The sequence below is a fragment of the Berghia stephanieae genome, chromosome 4, assembly GCF_034508935.2.
Source record: "Berghia stephanieae isolate SIO BIC M18660-M18661 chromosome 4, UCSD_Bste_1.3, whole genome shotgun sequence".
NCBI classification, from domain to species: domain Eukaryota; kingdom Metazoa; phylum Mollusca; class Gastropoda; order Nudibranchia; family Aeolidiidae; genus Berghia; species Berghia stephanieae.
The window spans coordinates 94,800,077-94,818,973 of record NC_088363.1 but is presented as its reverse complement, the minus strand read 5'-3'; the positions used below and the strand labels follow the sequence as shown (position 1 = coordinate 94,818,973).

Here is an 18,897-nt window from a genome sequence, read left to right as displayed (position 1 = left end):
ATGTTGGAAAACAGATATAAGGGGATAGAAGATACAATATGTACCCCCCCCCCCCCTCCTGCCCATTATGGGAGGTCAGGAACCCCACCCAGCCACTGGGTCCCAGGTTCTTTCCCTATTGCTGTCCACCTCCTATAGTCTTAGGTTCATTCTCCTCTGGTGCTCAAATACCATAGTCCGGTAAAGATTTACATCCCGAATGTAAAATTTTTAATTTTATTGAAATTTAAACAATGAAAAAAGTTCAAGAAATACCCCAAAACTGACAAAATAACTAACTTTATTTCAATCATAAAATCATACCAGGACTAACATGCAATACTGCTGTAAAATGACCAAAAAAAATATTTTAAAAAATTTTGGACAGAAAACTTTTACTTTTAATCGATTTTTTAAAAAAGTCTCAAAACAAAAATTTCAAAGAATGCTTGAGACTTTTTGACAAGGTGGGGGCTGGGGGTCCTTTGAATTGATCGATTCTTGACGTAAATGTCTTCAGGCCGACATGATGCAAAAGTTGTAGTTTTTTAGGGGACATCAGATTATACAACACCATACAATATATACAATATATATCTTATACAACACATGCTATATCTCTGGCCATAATGGAAAGATTACTTTGTTTTTAAGGGTTTTACGGCACCTGCGACACATTAAGGTCATATCAGCGCCAGTAAAAAGGAAGAAAATGGGATAGTAAAAAGTTCTAGAATTACAATTAAAGCACCCAAGAAAAGGTACGACAAAGGGGAATTGGTTCAAATAGAAAACAGGTGTAGATTCCAAGTGCACACTATCAAAGTACTTATTTTGAGATCACATAAAAGTCTCATCCAGACACAAGCACAGGTCCCCGCCAAATACACTGAAATGTTTACAAGTCATCAATAATATGTAAATAAAACATTTGACAGTGCTTTGTTTTTGTTTGTTTTTAAGGGTTTTTGGCGCTTGCTACACATTCAGGTTATATCAGCGCCAGAAAAAAGGACGAAAATGGGATGGTAAAAAGTTCTAGAATTACAATTAAAGCACCCAAGAAAAAGTAAGACAAAGAGGAACTGGGAACAAATAGGGATCAGATGTAGATTCCAAGAGCATATCACCAATGTACTTAGTTTGAGATCACCTAAAAGTCCCATCGGGACACAAGCACAAAATCCAACAAAGAAGAATACACTCAAGTGCTGACATTATACATTAAAAATAACAAACATAATAATACATAACAGAGAGATGATTTAAAAGGGAAAAAAGTATCATCTCCCAAAACAATAACTATGCATTTGACTGTTTCCCTCCCAGCCAGGACTCCGGCCAGGGCCAGGACAAAACCAAGTAATCTCATTCAAAGACAAAGATAGAAAGCATGTTGGAAAACAGATATAAGGGGATAGAGACACAGTATGTACCTCTCTGCACACTATGGGAGGTCAGGATCCCCACTCAGTTATACAGTGCATATCACAGAGATGATTTACACGACAAAAAATATCATCTCCCAAAACTAACTATACATTTGACTGTTTCCCTCCCAGCTAAGGTATCTGGCCGGGGCCAGGACAAAACCAAGTAATCTCATTCTGAGACAAAGACAGAAAGCAAGTTGGAAAACAGATATAGGGGGATAGAAGACACGGCAAGCACCTCCCTGCCCACTCTGGGAGGTCAGAAACCCCAGCCAGTAACTTTACTTTGTACCACATGAGTAAGTAAGGTTATATACTATAGAATTTGAGATATTACAACACATCTCAAACAACAATGGCACACCACCTCGTTCATCTAACGTGTAGATACAACTGCTGGCAATAACTGACAGAAATTTGAATGCATTTAATATTTTAAAAATACAAAGTAATTACTTTCGTTTGAATTTAGGGGTTGTATGACTCGAGTGACACTTGAAGGTCATTTCAACATCAGTAAAAAAGAAGGAGTGTAATTCGCAAAAGAATGTAGATATGCATTAACAAGCGCCCAATTTGGATAAAGGGACTTGTTTAAACACAATCCACCAATGTGACCAATTTGAGATGACCTAAAAGTCCCATTCAGCAGTCAAATGCAGGCAATGCTATCTAATCTAATGGAGTAACTTTGCTGCAAGGAGAATCTTTGCAACATTAAATTTGTATCAATTTAAGTGTATTTTGTTTTGTAGAAGTTACTTCCATTAATAATATAAATAATAATAATAATAATAATAATAATAATAATAATAATAATAATAATAATAATAATAATAATAATAATAATAATAATAATAATAATAATAATAATAATAATAATAATACAGGCCTGTAAATGGTTGGTGAAAAAATTGTCGGAACTTTTTGAACTCGCGAAAATAGACCAACAGGACAAAGATATGGATTAATTAATATACACAACACAATAGTTGGAAGATTTACAGGCCTGTAATAATAATAATAATAATAATAATAATAATAATAATAATAATAATAATAATAATAATAATAATAATAATAATAATAATAATAATAATAATGATAATAATAATAATAATAATAATAATAATAATAATAATAATAATAATAATAATAATAATAATAATACTGGTATCTATATCACACATTTTCATCGTTGCGTAATGCTCAATGCATGTTGCATATAAATACACAAAATTTACATGAAAAAAGTCGTGTTTTAAAAATGATTTGAAACTATCAATGGAGTTTGCTTCTCTCGTCCTTGTTAAGAAAAGAAAATAACGGCAACATAACTGAGAATACTCAAAAGGCTTCAATTCCAAACCTATAAAAACAAAGATACCCTATTTGAGAGAACACTCAATGGTTACAGTGATAGTTTCAACGTACTTTCTTTGTTTTTTGTATTTGTATTTGTTTTTCCCTTGTATTTTCCATTTTTATTCTAGCATATTCAAAATGTACAAAATATGGACCCAAATAAGCAATGCAAGATAAGAAACATGCAACAACCTCTGATAAATATTTTAAAAATATGTAAGTCAATAGAAGTATATTTTATGCTATTTACGATCATTTCAACAGCAAACAAAACTGCAGATTATTATTTTTTTTCTTTTGATATTTTGAGAAATAAGAAGAAATTGATGGCCAGTTAAATTTTGTGCTTTAGCCCCAGCATCCATTGTACGATAAGAAGATGATTTACAAAAAAAAAACCTGTTTTTAACAAGTTTCCCTCTTTTCCGAGAGCCGAGGCTTGACCATGGAAAAACCAAATGGTGACATGTTTCCCTCTTTTCCGAGAGCTGAGGTTGACCATGGAAAAACCAAATGGTGACATGTTTCCCTCTTTTCCGAGAGCCGAGGCATGACCATGGAAAAACCAAATAGTGACATGTTTCCCTCTTTTCCGAGAGCCGAGGCATGACCATGGAAAAACCAAATAGTGACATGTTTCCCTCTTTTCCGAGAGCCGAGGCATGACCATGGAAAAACCAAATAGTGACATGTTTCCCTCTTTTCCGAGAGCAGAGGCATGACCATGGAAAAACCAAATGGCCCTTTCCAGAAAATGAAAGAGCACCACATGGAAGAGACAAATAAATGAATAAATTAATTTAATCTTATTTCATCTTGCCCTCTCCCATCCATATTCACACGCATTGATAACAGCATACTAAAACTACTTTATTATACTTTAACAGGTTGGCAATGGTGCACAATGAAAGGAATGATTATAATATCAAAGAATTTTTATCATTCACCCCATGACCAAACTGGTTTTGCAGTATTATTAACTCAACCAGCCCTGATCACGGATTTATCTATGATTTCCGCTACTGCACACTAGCCATGAACACGGATATATCCGTGACAGACTATACTACTCAAATTGCTGTTCGCTTGTTGATAAGCTGGATTTCTAGAAACAGACTACAATTTTATTTTTCATTAATGAATGACCAATCAATTTCCACGAGTTTTATAAATAGATTGTTTAATAGCCCAAATAACGGAGCATACCCAATGTCTCTTTCTATGTTACATGTTTGTGTTGAGATTATTGGCTATTAAGCTTAAATGCTGGCCAACTAACTTCACAGGGTTTGTGTGTGTTGAACCTGTGACCTCAAGAAGTCGACGAGAGCAGCTCAAGGTAGGCATAGGGTTTGAAAACACTTTTTTTTTTGGAGTGGTGGATAGCTCATACGGTAGAGTCACACTCTCCCAGCCAGGCGGAGTTGTTGTACCAGTAAGGTCGCTGGTTTGAGCCCTCATTGTTGCTGCGAAAATTTTTTTATTCTCTATTGTCTTCTGGCACTTTCCTACTCACTTCATTTCTTGATATTATTGTTATGAATTACAATGCAAAGTGATTCTAAATATCAAATTTTAAAAATATCCTAAGAATTAAATTATTTTCATGAAATACTAGATTTATTTTCCTTTGCTACATTTTCCTTATCATCTATCTTATTACTACTGAAGTTGATGTTGCTGTTTGTGTCGTTGATGTTGCTGCTTCCACCACCTTGCGGTTCACCCTTGTTGATGTTGCTACGATTGCCACAACTGTCTGCCACATTGATGGCACTTGTGTTGTGGGCGGCAATTGAGTTTGCATCACATGCCACTGTCAGGAAGCAGACACACATATGCTCTTTACCGATGAGTAGAATGGAATCTCCTTCTGGATGCCAGGCCAGACTGTGTATGAGGAATGAGCCTGGACAGAATAGAAGGAAAAACCATTCATGGTACAGTTTATGACAAAATCATATTTTAGAGTGCCACCCATGTTTCTTGGGACAAGCTGTTGAACCAGACTTGCAATTTCACATGCTACCCAAAAATACCCCCCCCCCCCCCCCCCCCCCAAAAAAAAAAAATAGGGATGAAAAAGTGTGGATAAAGTATCAACCTTGTCCACATTTATTTTCATCTCTTTGAGTAAATATTCCAGCTCTTCTTTAGGAGTCAGGTTTCTCAATTCTTTTGGGCCATTTGACATTATTTAATTCATAGAACCTGATAAAATCGAGATAATTTCTATAATTTTTAAATTTCTAAGTATTGACGTTTTCGGACCTGAAAACCTTGAAAATGTGACTTTGTGTAGCAATATTTGAATCCACATGAAGGGAGGTAAGGCCGGAGGCAAATTAGTAGCTTAAAAGATACTATTTTTCCACTGATTAAATTCCAAATTTCTATATAGTATTGTATCAACTTCAGTCAAGTTGGAACGAGTTCATAAAAACAATGAAAATAACAAACTTTGACTAATTTCAGATTGAATTCCAACTAACCTTCAACTGGAACTTCTACAGAGAGAGACCCATCTGGAGACCACATGTACATTTTGTTAGAAGCTGTGCATAGGACAAGACGAGGTCTGCAAGGATCCCACTTGGCACCTGAAACATAAATAGACAAGATATTATATTTTCATGAAGCAATTACATTGGGACAAGAACGAGCACTTTTTACCATTAAAATGAAAATTATATTCGTATTCGCCGTCCTTCATAGACAGTGGACCCACGGAGCCAGAGTTTATCCCCGTTTCATCTAAAGGTACTTTCCACCTGATTAAAAACACCCAGCTACCCAATCACTGTTGTGGACATGGGGGTCAGAAAATAATCCCGACTGGATCCAGGATCAATCTTGGTCCCTTTGCATGTGAAGCGGGTGATCTATCAACTAAGCTATCGACATCCCCTCCCCCTCCAAAATGTATCATTAATAATAATAATAATAATAATAATAATAATAATAATAATAATAATAATAATAATAATAATAATGATAATGATAATGATAATGATAATGATAATGATAATGATAATGATAATGATAATAATAATAATAATAATAATAATAATAATAATAATAATAATAATAATAATAATAATAATAATAATAATAATAATAATAATAATAATAATAATAATAATAATAATAATAATAATAATAATAATAATAATAATAATAATAATAATAATAATAATAATAATAATAATAATAATAATAATAATAATAATAATAATAATAATAATAATAATAATAATAATAATAATAATAATAATAATAATAATAATAATAATAATAATAATAATAATAATAATAATAATAATAATAATATAATGATAATAATAATAATAAAAACCAATTCAAATACTCAGGAACAACTGTACAAGGAGATGGGGGCAATGAGATGGAGGTTATGAAAAGGATACAGACAGGCTGGAATAATTGGAGGAAGGTAACTGGAGTTATGTGAGACAAACGAATCTCCGCAAAGCTGAAGGGGAAAATATATACAACAGTTGTAAGACCAGCAATGTTATATGGACTAGAGACAGCATCTACAACAAATAAACAAGATAAAGAAGTTGAGGTGGCAGAAATGAGGAAGTTGAGATGGTCACTTGGCTGGACAAGAAAAGTTAAAGTGAGAAATGAACATATTCGAAGGTTGACTGAAGTGAAGATTGTATCAATAAAAATGAGAGAAGATATATTGAAATGGTTCGGACATGTAAATAGACGAGAGAGGGAGTACGTGGCAAGGAAAGTATTGGACTTACAATTAGAGGGAAAGAGGAAAAAGGGACGCCCAAAGACTAGACGGTTTGATAAGATAAAGGATAATATGAAAGAATTGGGCCTGGAGGAAGATGATGCGCTGAACCGAGATGCATGGAGATGTGGCATTCATTATGACAACCCTGCAAACTGCAGGATAAGCTGAAAGAAGAAGATTATTATTATTATTATTATTATTATTATTATTATTATTATTATTATTATTATTATTATTATTATTATTATTATTATTATTATTATTATTATTATTATTCTTCCCCTGTACAATTTATTTGCACCTTCCAGGATACTTGTGATTTTGGATCAGTGCAGTAAAAATTTGAAAGCCGTTTGAGTATAGACGACAAGTCATACAAGATTAAGAATTTGTTTTTATTCAATCTCTCAGCCAAGAGGAGAGCATTAAGGGTTGCTCTTGATTCTGCTGTAAAGATCAAAACATTTTCGTCCAGGCGAAGTGATCTGATGAGTGATAGGCACCCACTACTGCATCTGCGCTCTTTGAACCACCCGTGAAGATGTGTGTCTAGGCCGTGTATGTGTGTTATATTGCTATAAGTGTCTGTACATCTGTGGGTGTGTGAATTTTCAAGTTTTGTTACAACCACGTTTATATTTGGTTTATGTGTAGACCATGGTGGTGTCTTTGCCTGAATGTCTGAATGGATCCTATCTAGACTGATGTTCATGTCTGCAATGTCCTGTTCTACTCTATAACCTAATGGCGGTGTCTGTTTTGAGTGCTTGCCTGCAGTGTATGTGTTTGTGTGCTGGGTTGTTGTGTAGCGATGTAAACTTTAGTCTCTGGTTCAATCCCCACTGGTGCCCTTCTACCATAGCTTCTGGTTCACTCCCCAATGGTGTCCACCTTGCACAGTCCCGGGTTCATTCACCACTACAGTGGATTTCGGTCGATTCCGGTGGATTGGATAGATTTCGGTATTCAGCAGTATCGGAAAAAAAGGTCAGTTCATCAATTGTACTCAAACTTTCAGCACTGGTGCTCAATGAATAGATCTTTAATTTCCATTTTACAGATTTTACAGACAACAAGCGGTTCATGAGTTATGGCGTTACTTACCTTAATTCTGGAAAAACCCTCGTAATAACAATAATAATAATATTAATAATAACAACAACAACAACAACAACAACAACAACAAAATAATAATAATAATAATAACAATAAAATAATAATAATAATAATAATAATAATAATAATAATAATAATAATAATAATAAATAATAATAATAATAATAATAATAATAATAATAAATAAATAATAATAATAATAATAATAATAATAATAATAATAATAATTAATAATAATAATAATAAATAATAATAATAATAATAATAATAATAATAATAATAATAATAATAATAATAATAATAATAAAAAAAATAATAATAATATAATAATAATAATATAATAAACTAATATGATAATATAATAAATAATAATAATAACCTACATTTAATAGGGTTGGCTTGAAGAAGGACAGCAAAAAGCTAAACTCTCATTCCATACACAAGGAGATGGCATTTGCTGAAGATTGCACAAAACACTGATTATACTTCCAAATACTCAAGAAGTGTTACCTGATAATGATTGAATCAAATTTATTAAAGTTATGTTATTAAAAAGCTTATTTTATAAATATACTTTTAGCCAGCCATTTCAGTTATTTTCGAGCCACCTAATCTTAGACCACTTTGTACTATATAAGCCTTTACTCTCGTGTAACAGAATGGATTTCTTTTCTTATCCTCCATCTCTTTGGTTAATGACTTGCAAATTCGCACAAACCACACGAACATGAAAGCATGCCTAGTGTTTAATATCACCACTCACCGTTTTTGGTAAACATGTATTTATTATCGTGGCTGAAAGCAGCAGTGCTGACTCCAATCTTAGGGTTGGCTTTATTTTGGGCTGGTTTGGTGACAGGAATGGAACAAGGGCACGGATGGACTTCGTCTGGTCATCAAATTGGTTGGAAATGGAGGAATTGAATTCACAATAAAACAAAACAAACAAACAAAAAAAAGAATAAATGTTTTTTCTCCTTTAAACCTAAGTATACATAATTCATTATAATGTGAAACCGATGAGGGCTTTAGAGATTCAGTATAGCTGTCCTTGTGTGAAACACATTCACGTGGTAATATCTTATACCATTACATCAATATCACAGAATACTCTAGAAAATATTGCAATGAAGCATATATCTATATATATCCCTCCCCCCCCCCCTCTCTCTCTCTCTCTCTCTCTCTCTCTCTCTCTCTCTCTCTCTCTCTCTCTCTCTCTCTCTCTCTCTCTCTCTCTCTCTCTCTACCTGATACACATACACGAACCAACAAAGAGGGGAGAGGGGTCAAATTGCTAATAACCATCAAATAACAATAAATGCCAATACATGAAATATCTGTATTTGTTGTCCTCGTTTTGTATATATGCTTATCAGTTTTCTCATTCTCATGAATCGGTTTGGTGTTATTTAACGGCATAGATCTATAACTATAACTTATTTTCAACACGACATATTGACATCCAAACACATTTTATTTTTTTAAAATACGTGCGAACATTCAGACAAAACGCACAATGACACAACCTGTCACATGCAATAAACAAATGGAATGAACAAAAAATCGGCACATTTTACTTTCTTAAATTTCTAAAAAAAATATTTACTAAAATTGAGCTTTATATAGCGTAATATCCACTAAATGTGCTCAAAGCGCTTTACGAGGGGTCCCTGGTCAACAGCAACATTTAAATGTAGGACGGGACATGCCGCCTGTCAGGCAATATTAACATTTTTCGGACAAGACACCACGTTACGGACATTACACCTAAGTGCGGTGAGAGAATTGAGTAAAGGCCTTCCAAGGACTCAACTATCGACAGCGTGAGTCGAACAGACTTCGATCCGAAAACGAGTGTCATACACTAGACACATGCGCATCGGTATTTCCATGAGATTCTACTATTTGTATCAGTAATACATGAGGATTCTACCTATTTGTATCAAGTAATTCATGGAGATTCCTTTTTGTATAAGTATATATCAATGGATTTACCTTTGATCAGTATTATCAAGGAGGATTCTACCTATTTGTACAGTATATCAAGGAGGATTCTACCTATTTGTATCAAGTATTTCAATGGAGGATTTACCTTTTGACAAGTATACATGAGATTTCTACTTATTGTATAAAGTTTCAGAGGATTTACCTATTACAGTAACAATGGAGGATTCTACCTTATTGTCAAGAATCAATGAGTTTCACTTTGATCAGTATACAATGAGGTTTACTTTGTACAATTACCAATGGAGGATTTCTCCTTATGATCAAGTATATCAATGGAGATTTCTACTTATTGTATCAGTTTTCAGAGATTTCTACCTTTATTGTATCATTTAACATGAGATTCTACTTATTGTTCAGATATATCAATGGAGATCTTACCTTTTGTATCAAGTATATATCAAGGAGATTTCTACCTTTTGATAGTAATATCAGGGGTTACCTTATTGTATCAAGTATATATCATGAGATTCACCTTATTGATCAAGTATATCTCATTAAGCTCTGAATTGATATTAAATTTGGTTAGCACATACTACATTTCTCAGAAAATTGGCAATATTTTTACAGTTATCTTTTAAATCTGGAAGAAAAATAAACATACTCTTGAGGAAAATATTTAATTTAACCATATTCTTCCCCCCCCCCCCCCTCTCCCCCTCACCCTTAATTTACATTAAATACGTGTAGGTGGCAGCTAAATAACCATTACATTTGCTTTGTGGGGTGAAAAGTGAAACAGTGGGAGCTGATCCAAGGCCAGCAGGTACAGCAGGAGCTCGAGTCTCGGATTCCTTGTATATCACCTGTAAGTGTGTAGGTAAGGGGGGGGGGGGGGGGAATCATACCATTAAATATTTAATTTTAAAAATCAATCTATTAAATCTAAACGTCGTGCATTTCCATAGATGCCTCCCAGCTGGCCATATGACACAAGCTTTTTCCACGATATACATAAAATTCATCGGTTAAGTGACTTTAAATAAAGCAACAAAACAATACCTTTACAATGTCCATCACTGTCCCTATAAACAGCCACCCCCATTCATATCTGAATACAGTCAAATGACGTGTATAATATCATAATACACCTTTAAACTTTTATACAAGGATACAAAGTCAGGGCCAGAGTTTTCCAATCAAGGGCAACCCACTCAGTCAATTGATTGATTGTGCTCAATATTGCTTGATCGTGTTAAAAGATTTAAAAGTGTAGCCATGAGCCACTGACACACCAATAATGGAGAGAGGTTTTTCACATGAGGTCACCTCAACTCAGGGATCATGTCCTTTTAAAAGTTCCATCTATGCGGCGATGTGGTCTTTTGGTATGACACTCGATTTTGGATCAGAAGGTCCTGGGTTCGAGCCTCCCTTGGTGCATAGTTGAGTCCTTGGAAAAGGCTCTTTACTCACATTCTCTCACAGTACTCGGGTGTAAAATGAGTATCATGCTGTTAACAGCGTTGTCTCTGTCGGAAAACTTGTAATATCGCCTATCGCGTATACATGTTACGTGTTGTTGGTCAGTTATCCTTTGTAAAGCGCTTTCAGTATGTTTCGTGGATACTGCGCTGTATAAAGCTTAAATTATAAATGGAGAGAGGTTTTTCACATGAGGCCAACTCAGCTCAGGGGTCATGTCCTTGTAAAAGCTCAATCTTTAAAAAACTCATAGATATTCTTTAATTCTCAATGGATTTCTTACAATTATAAACAGCCTCTCAGAATCGATTGGTCTAAGAATTCATCCTGCAAAGTCAAAGGTCTTAAGGATAGGTACGCATCAAAGGGAGCAGATCAAAGTAAAAGATCAGGAACTTGAAGATATTGACACTTTCTGCTATCTCGGGATTTGACAAGGATGGAAGCACGAAGCAGAGGTGAAAGCACAGATAGGAAAGGCACAGGCTGCATTCACATCTTTGAACAGAGTTTGGAGAACTAAAGATTTCTCCCTCCAACTAAAGCTAAGACTTTTCAACTTAAACGTGAAGTCTGTCCTACTTGGAGTGCATCACAGGCATGTATAAAGAGGATACAGATTTTCGTAAACAGATGCATGCGTAAGCTACTCAGAACAAAATGGATGGATAGAATTAAGAATGAAGAAGTATGGAAAAGAACACAGCAGAAACCAGTGGGAGAGGAAATAGGAAGAAGACGATGGAGGTGGATTGGACACACCCTTAGATCACCTAAATGTCTCATCCTGACATAAGCACAAATCCCCACTAAGAGGAACACACTCAAATTTTACAAATAATGTAAATATATATATTATATATGTAAAACCAAAATAATACGGTGCATGACAGAGACATGATTTGCAAGACAAAAAATATCATCTCCCAAAACTAACTATACAATTCCCTCCCAGCAAGGGTATCCGGCCAGGGCCAGGACAAAACCAAGTAATCTCATTCCAAGACAAAGACAGAAAGCATGTTGGAAAACAGATATAAGGGGTTAAAAGACACAGTATGTACCTCCCTGCCCACTATGGGAGGCCAGGAACCCCACCCACTTGTAACCCGTTGGATAGGACCTTACTGCCAGATTTAACAAACCCAAGCACCCAATCATTTGAAGAGGGTGGGGGAGAGAGAGATAGAGAGAGAGAGAGAGAGAGCGAGAGAGAGAGAGAGAGAGAGAGAGAGAGAGAGAGAGAGAGAGAGATAGAGAAGAGAGAGAGAAGAAGAGAGAGAAGAGAGAGAAGAGAGAGAGAGAGAGAGAGAGAGAGAGAGAGAGAGAGAGAGAGAGAGAGAGAGAGAGAAAGAGAGAGTTATGATAAAAATAAGGTAATACTTACAGCACCGCTATTGTCAATTTGTTGAGGGTGGTTGAGTGTCACCACTGTCTTCCATGTGATGTGATTCAGGATTCGAACCTTAAAATAATAGAAAATGAAAGATGTCAATTATAATGAAGGTTGATAATTTTGGAAATGAAAATAAATAGTTGTACATTGAAAAAAAAACGCAATTTAAAAAATCTATTTTGGGCAACAACAAAAAATTCCAAATTGTTACTTTTTACTTAAATGATCCAAAATTTGTTAAAATTCGTCAAAAAAGAATAATAGGATCCACTACCGCAATTAAATAAAACAGTCGTTGGTTGTGAGGTGGGATTCCATGTCAAGGCCTTTAGGTACATTTTGTGTAGAATATTAATATTGCAATGGATAAACGCTCATGATTAAAACAATAATAATTATCTAAATAATTCTGCTGGAATGAATCAAATTGGACAACAATCTTCTCCGTGGAAACGAATGGTAAATCTATCAATTAAGTCAGAAGGAATGAATCAAATTGGAAAACAATCCTCTCTGTGGAAACGAATGGTAAATCTATCAATTAAGTCAGAAGGAATGAATCAAATTGGAAAACAATCCTCTCTGTGGAAACGAATGGTAAATCTATCAATTAAGTCAGAAGGAATGAATCAAATTGGAAAACAATCCTCTCCCTGGAAACGAATGGTAAATCTATCAATTAAGTCAGAAGGAATGAATCAAATTGGAAAACAATCCTCTCTGTGGAAACGAATGGTAAATCTATCAATTAAGTCAGAAGGAATGAATCAAATTGGAAAACAATCCTCTCTGTGGAAACGAATGGTAAATCTATCAATTAAGTCAGAAGGAATGAATCAAATTGGAAAACAATCCTCTCTGTGGAAACGAATGGTAAATCTATCAATTAAGTCAGAAGGAATGAATCAAATTGGAAAACAATCCTCTCTGTGGAAACGAATGGTAAATCTATCAATTAAGTCGGAAGGAATGAATCAAATTGGAAAACAATCCTCTCTGTGGAAACGAATGGTAAATCTATCAATTAAGTCAGAAGGAATGAATCAAATTGGAAAACAATCCTCTCTGTGGAAACGAATGGTAAATCTATAATTAAGTCAGAAGGAATGAATCAAATTGGAAAACAATCCTCTCTGTGGAAACGAATGGTAAATCTATCAATTAAGTCAGAAGGAATGAATCAAATTGGAAAACAATCCTCTCTGTGGAAACGAATGGTAAATCTATCAATTAAGTCGGAAGGAATGAATCAAATTGGAAAACAATCCTCTCTGTGGAAACGAATGGTAAATCTATCAATTAAGTCAGAAGGAATGAATCAAATTGGAAAACAATCCTCTCCGTGGAAACGAATGGTAAATCTATCAATTAAGTCAGAAGGAATGAATCAAATTGGAAAACAATCCCCTCTGTGGAAACGAATGGTAAATCTATCAATTAAGTCGGAAGGAATGAATCAAATGGAAAACAATCCTCTCTGTGGAAACGAATGGTAAATCTATCAATTAAGTCAGAAGGAATGAATCAAATTGGAAAACAATCCTCTCTGTGGAAACGAATGGTAAATCTATCAATTAAGTCAGAAGGAATGAATCAAATTGGAAAACAATCCTCTCTGTGGAAACGAATGGTAAATCTATCAATTAAGTCGGAAGGAATGAATCAAATTGGAAAACAATCCTCTCTGTGGAAACGAATGGTAAATCTATCAATTAAGTCAGAAGGAATGAATCAAATTGGAAAACAATCCTCTCCGTGGAAACGAATGGTAAATCTATCAATTAAGTCAGAAGGAATGAATCAAATTGGAAAACAATCCCCTCTGTGGAAACGAATGGTAAATCTATCAATTAAGTCGGAAGGAATGAATCAAATTGGAAAACAATCCTCTCTGTGGAAACGAATGGTAAATCTATCAATTAAGTCAGAAGGAATGAATCAAATTGGAAAACAATCCTCTCTGTGGAAACGAATGGTAAATCTATCAATTAAGTCGGAAGGAATGAATCAAATTGGAAAACAATCCTCTCTGTGGAAACGAATGGTAAATCTATCAATTAAGTCAGAAGGAATGAATCAAATTGGAAAACAATCCTCTCTGTGGAAACGAATGGTAAATCTATCAATTAAGTCGGAAGGAATGAATCAAATTGGAAAACAATCCTCTCTGTGGAAACGAATGGTAAATCTATCAATTAAGTCAGAAGGAATGAATCAAATTGGAAAACAATCCTCTCTGTGGAAACGAATGGTAAATCTATCAATTAAGTCGGAAATGAATGAAGAAAACAGTGAAAGGTCAAAAATTAAAACTAGGGCAATTCCACGTAACTCATGCAACACTCAGGGCAATCATTCTTATCTCAAAAACACAATTTTCATGACAGAAAATTCATTTAAAGAAGACGACAGATCAATGAGGATTTGATCATCTGTTGGACACGAATGTTTTATTCCCATGTGGCCAGTTGTCTTCTTAATGATGAACATGTAGCGTAACTGACACAACTCTCTTAATGATGAACATGTAGCGTAACTGACACAACTCTCTTAATGATGAACATGTAGCGTAACTGACACAACTCTCTTAATGATGAACATGTAGCGTAACTGACACAACTCTCTTAATGATGAACATGTAGCGTAACTGACACAACTCTCTTAATGATGAACATGTAGCATAACTGACACAACTCTCTTAATGATGAACATGTAGCGTAACTGACACAACTCTCTTAATGATGAACATGTAGCGTAACTGACACAACTCTCTTAATGATGAACATGTAGCGTAACTGACACAACTCTCTTAATGATGAACATGTAGCGTAACTGACACAACTCCGAGAAGACGAAAAATTTACACATGATGATTTTCAATAAAAATTCTTTGAAACTTTTATAAGCTGAAGCCTCAGTGTAACAGTGGCGATTTAACACTTTTTGCAGTAACTTTAAATGGCATCTAAATGCTAAAGACATAAATAAGTGTTGTTTTGTGTGAAATGTTTTTGTAACTGACACAACACTCGTTGTCGACGCATCAAAACAACAAATGGTCGGAGTGGAAAATGGCGATGAACATTTCTTCTTGTTTAAAAGAGTTGGCATAAATATAAGAACGTTGTAAATAGTCACTGATTAAAATCCACAGAAAAAAAAACACAAAATTTAAAAATATTTTTAAAATATGAACATGTAAAAATTCCAATTGAATGTAAATTCCTTTCAATTAAAGATGTCAAATGAAACAGAGCAAACGACACAGCTGCCTGTCAGGCGCAACACACGATATATTATGGTGGTTACAGTAGTGGTGGTAGTGACGATGATGATGATGATGATGTGGTGGTGGTGGTTGACAATGATGTTGTGGTGGTTGTAGTAATGGTGGTAGTGATGGTGACGAACATGATGGCGACGTGGTAGTGGTTTCAGTAGTGGCAGAAGTGATGATGTTGTTGATGTTATTGTGGTTGCAATAGTGTGGGTGATGATGATGATGATGACGACAACGAAGACGACGACGCAGTGGTGGTTGCAGCAATGGTGGTAATGATAATGATGGGTGTGGTGGTAGTCATGATAATGTGGTGTAGTAGTGCTTGTGATGATGATGATGATGATGATGATGATGATGATGATGATGATGATGATGATGATGATGATGATGAGGATGAGGATGATGAGGATGAAGAAGATGATGATGACGATGATGGTAAAGTTATGGTGTTGGTAGTAATAGTGGCGGTGGTGTTGAAATAAACCAGAACAAATTCCCGACGATCTCCAGACCCATGTATCCATATGAGTGAATTCCTGACCCTTTCTCCGACCCCGGACGAACATTATCAAATTCCCGATCTTTTCCCGATTTCCCGACCATTCCAATTATTTATTTCAAGAAGTACGATGCAGAAAATAAGTTCCCCCCAAAATGTCATTGGATCATGGCTGGATCGTGTTGGCAGGTTTCCGGAGGGTATGAATGTCATTTTCACTAGCTCAAGAACTGATATCCTGATTCTTCTACCTTTAGTGTTTAAAATATGAAAACCATAAACAACTCCATAGCCGATATTGATATTTTTCACTCAAAATATAATTCTCCCCCCCCCCCCCCCCCCCCCCCCGCCCCCCTTTTTTTTCTAGATAAATTTCGCATAATATGCGCTGATCAGGCAAAATTTGCATACTAATATAATCTGTAGTAGCAAACTGGATAATGTGTCAAAGAAAGAAGCCACTAACGATACTTTTATAAATTACCAACATGCCTAGAGCAGAATTAAACTCACTACTACGGAGTCAATTCTTACTTGGATTCAGTAGTCTGATGTCACGCGCCCGGCAACGGCGGCCATCTTGGTTCTAAACAAAGAAAATCTTTACTTTTTATTCTTCATGCTGGCGAGAACTTTTCATTCCCTTTTCATATGCCTTGTGATCAGAATGTGTAAAAGTCAAAACATGATCAAATTGATGGGGTTTTTTCCCTCTGGATACGCTTTTAAGCTCGCCGGAGAAATATTTCATACGGCGTCCGCCATTGTTCCAATAGTTTAGAGCCAGTGTTACTAAGTTACCATACGTCATTAGGAAGGAAGTGACGGTACGACTATTGAATCCTATAAAAACACATGTTTGACAGCAAACCAAAAAAGACGATAGTTTATCGACAGTCTACAGTCCATATCATAAAGACGACTACGAGCGACAAAATATCACGTTGGTTTGCTGAACGTTTGTTGAATATTTGAGGAGAAATAAAGACCATTACTAAAAGACATTCATCTTACTTATTATATTACTGTATTGTGTAATAAATTCTGCACGCACTGCATTTCACAATAGTATAGGGCGCTGGATAGCGATTTCCAACGTCAAATGACCGAACATAATGTCCTAGCGAAAGTAGATACCGTTTCTACGTTCTTTCACGAGTGAGAGACGCAAATAGACTGCTAATATGTGACCCTTCGCCTCAAAACGGTATTAAGTCGGGTTGGTAAAGATGTTGAAAATTGAATTTATAGCCGGAAATATCAGACTTGTGTTGAGTTTATACGATTTATTGAGGATAATGGAAACCATATTTTAGGGTGCGAATGCCAACAATTTATATTTTTGACCAGTTTAACATTAAATTCGGCTTTTAAGCATATGGCTCGTTCAGACATAACACAGTTTTGAGACGATGGGTCACATATGCTCTCACATAAGATCACGCATTCAGTACCTTTTAACTATTTATCTATATCAATAGATGTGTGTATGTGTGTGTGTGTGTGTGTGTGTGTGTATGTGTCGACGACAGGAAAAACCATTAGCCAGCCCGTTAACATTTTTATCTTCTCGTCCTGGAAATACGAGAATTTTGGGATTTAGTTCGATTTGACAATGGCCATATACAATTTTAACTTTTAACCAAGAAGCTTCTTGCTTTTAACCCACTCTTTTTTCGATCCCTAATATTTACAACATCATTTTAAACAGGAAGCGAGGAAGCGTGTACAATACGCAGATTTTGAACAAACTTCACAATACACACATACACCCTTCAAAGTTTAGAGCACAACATGTTTTGATGCCTTGAAATTTAACACTGATTTAAATATATAGAAGGGACGAAGTTGACGTCCCTCAACTCATTGTAATTATCTTTAGACAGTCTGTTAGTGCAATACGTTCTCATTCTCATTATATCTTACATGCATTTTTGTGTGTCGATATGTTTAACTAAGCGGGCGGATGTTGTGAATTATTTACCTAAACGCATAGCATCAATACATACCAAGAACTCTACTCACTCTGTCCACTCCCTGTCAAAAATACACGACTTCACTCATCTGTTTGATAGTGGACTCGGGATGAGTGATTAGATCTCACTAAAATATTATATAGATAGTATGCAGATGACGTCACTCAGGCCTTTGTTATTGTTTTTGCCATCCGCGTTTGTGAGTTGTTCTCACTAAACTGTATTAACAAGACTATAAAAGTTCATGGTTACACAGAGTTTGTGTGTTGGTCACTTATACTTCCGGATGGCAATGTTGTGAACTCCTTGGCCAAGCGCAATCTATTTATAGATAGTTCGAAGATGACGTCATTCATGTCTTTGTTATTGTTTTTTGCCATCCGCGTTTATGAGTAATACTCACTGAACTGTATTAACCTGACTATAAACGTTCATGGATACACACAGTTTTGTGTGTTGGTCCGTTATACCCTAGAAAGAGGAGCTACGACTAGAAGGGACAACTCGCCGTTCGCGTGGCACACACCACACTTGCCTAGTGATTTGTTAGCGCGTGTTAGCAACACGCTCCTTGGCTGACCGCCGGTTTCGCCTGGCTAGACTAGAGGGGGAGGGAGGGGAGGGGAGGTCTAATTAAACTGGG

The 18,897-nt window shown here is 35.3% G+C and overlaps 1 protein-coding gene across 1 annotated transcript in view; it reads right to left on the bottom strand.

Annotated features, from left to right (window-relative positions):
• Window positions 1-263: 263 nt before the first annotated feature.
• The window catches only part of LOC144971613 (WD repeat-containing protein WRAP73-like), a 67,730-nt gene continuing 49,096 nt past the window's right edge, over window positions 264-18,897 (bottom strand). Inside the window, 6 exon segments of the mRNA XM_078912686.1 lie at window positions 264-4,686; window positions 5,270-5,377; window positions 8,049-8,122; window positions 8,422-8,554; window positions 10,385-10,478; window positions 12,485-12,562. Of these exon segments, the coding sequence (XP_078768812.1) occupies window positions 4,382-4,686; window positions 5,270-5,377; window positions 8,049-8,122; window positions 8,422-8,554; window positions 10,385-10,478; window positions 12,485-12,562 (792 nt within the window). The 3' untranslated portion in view covers window positions 264-4,381.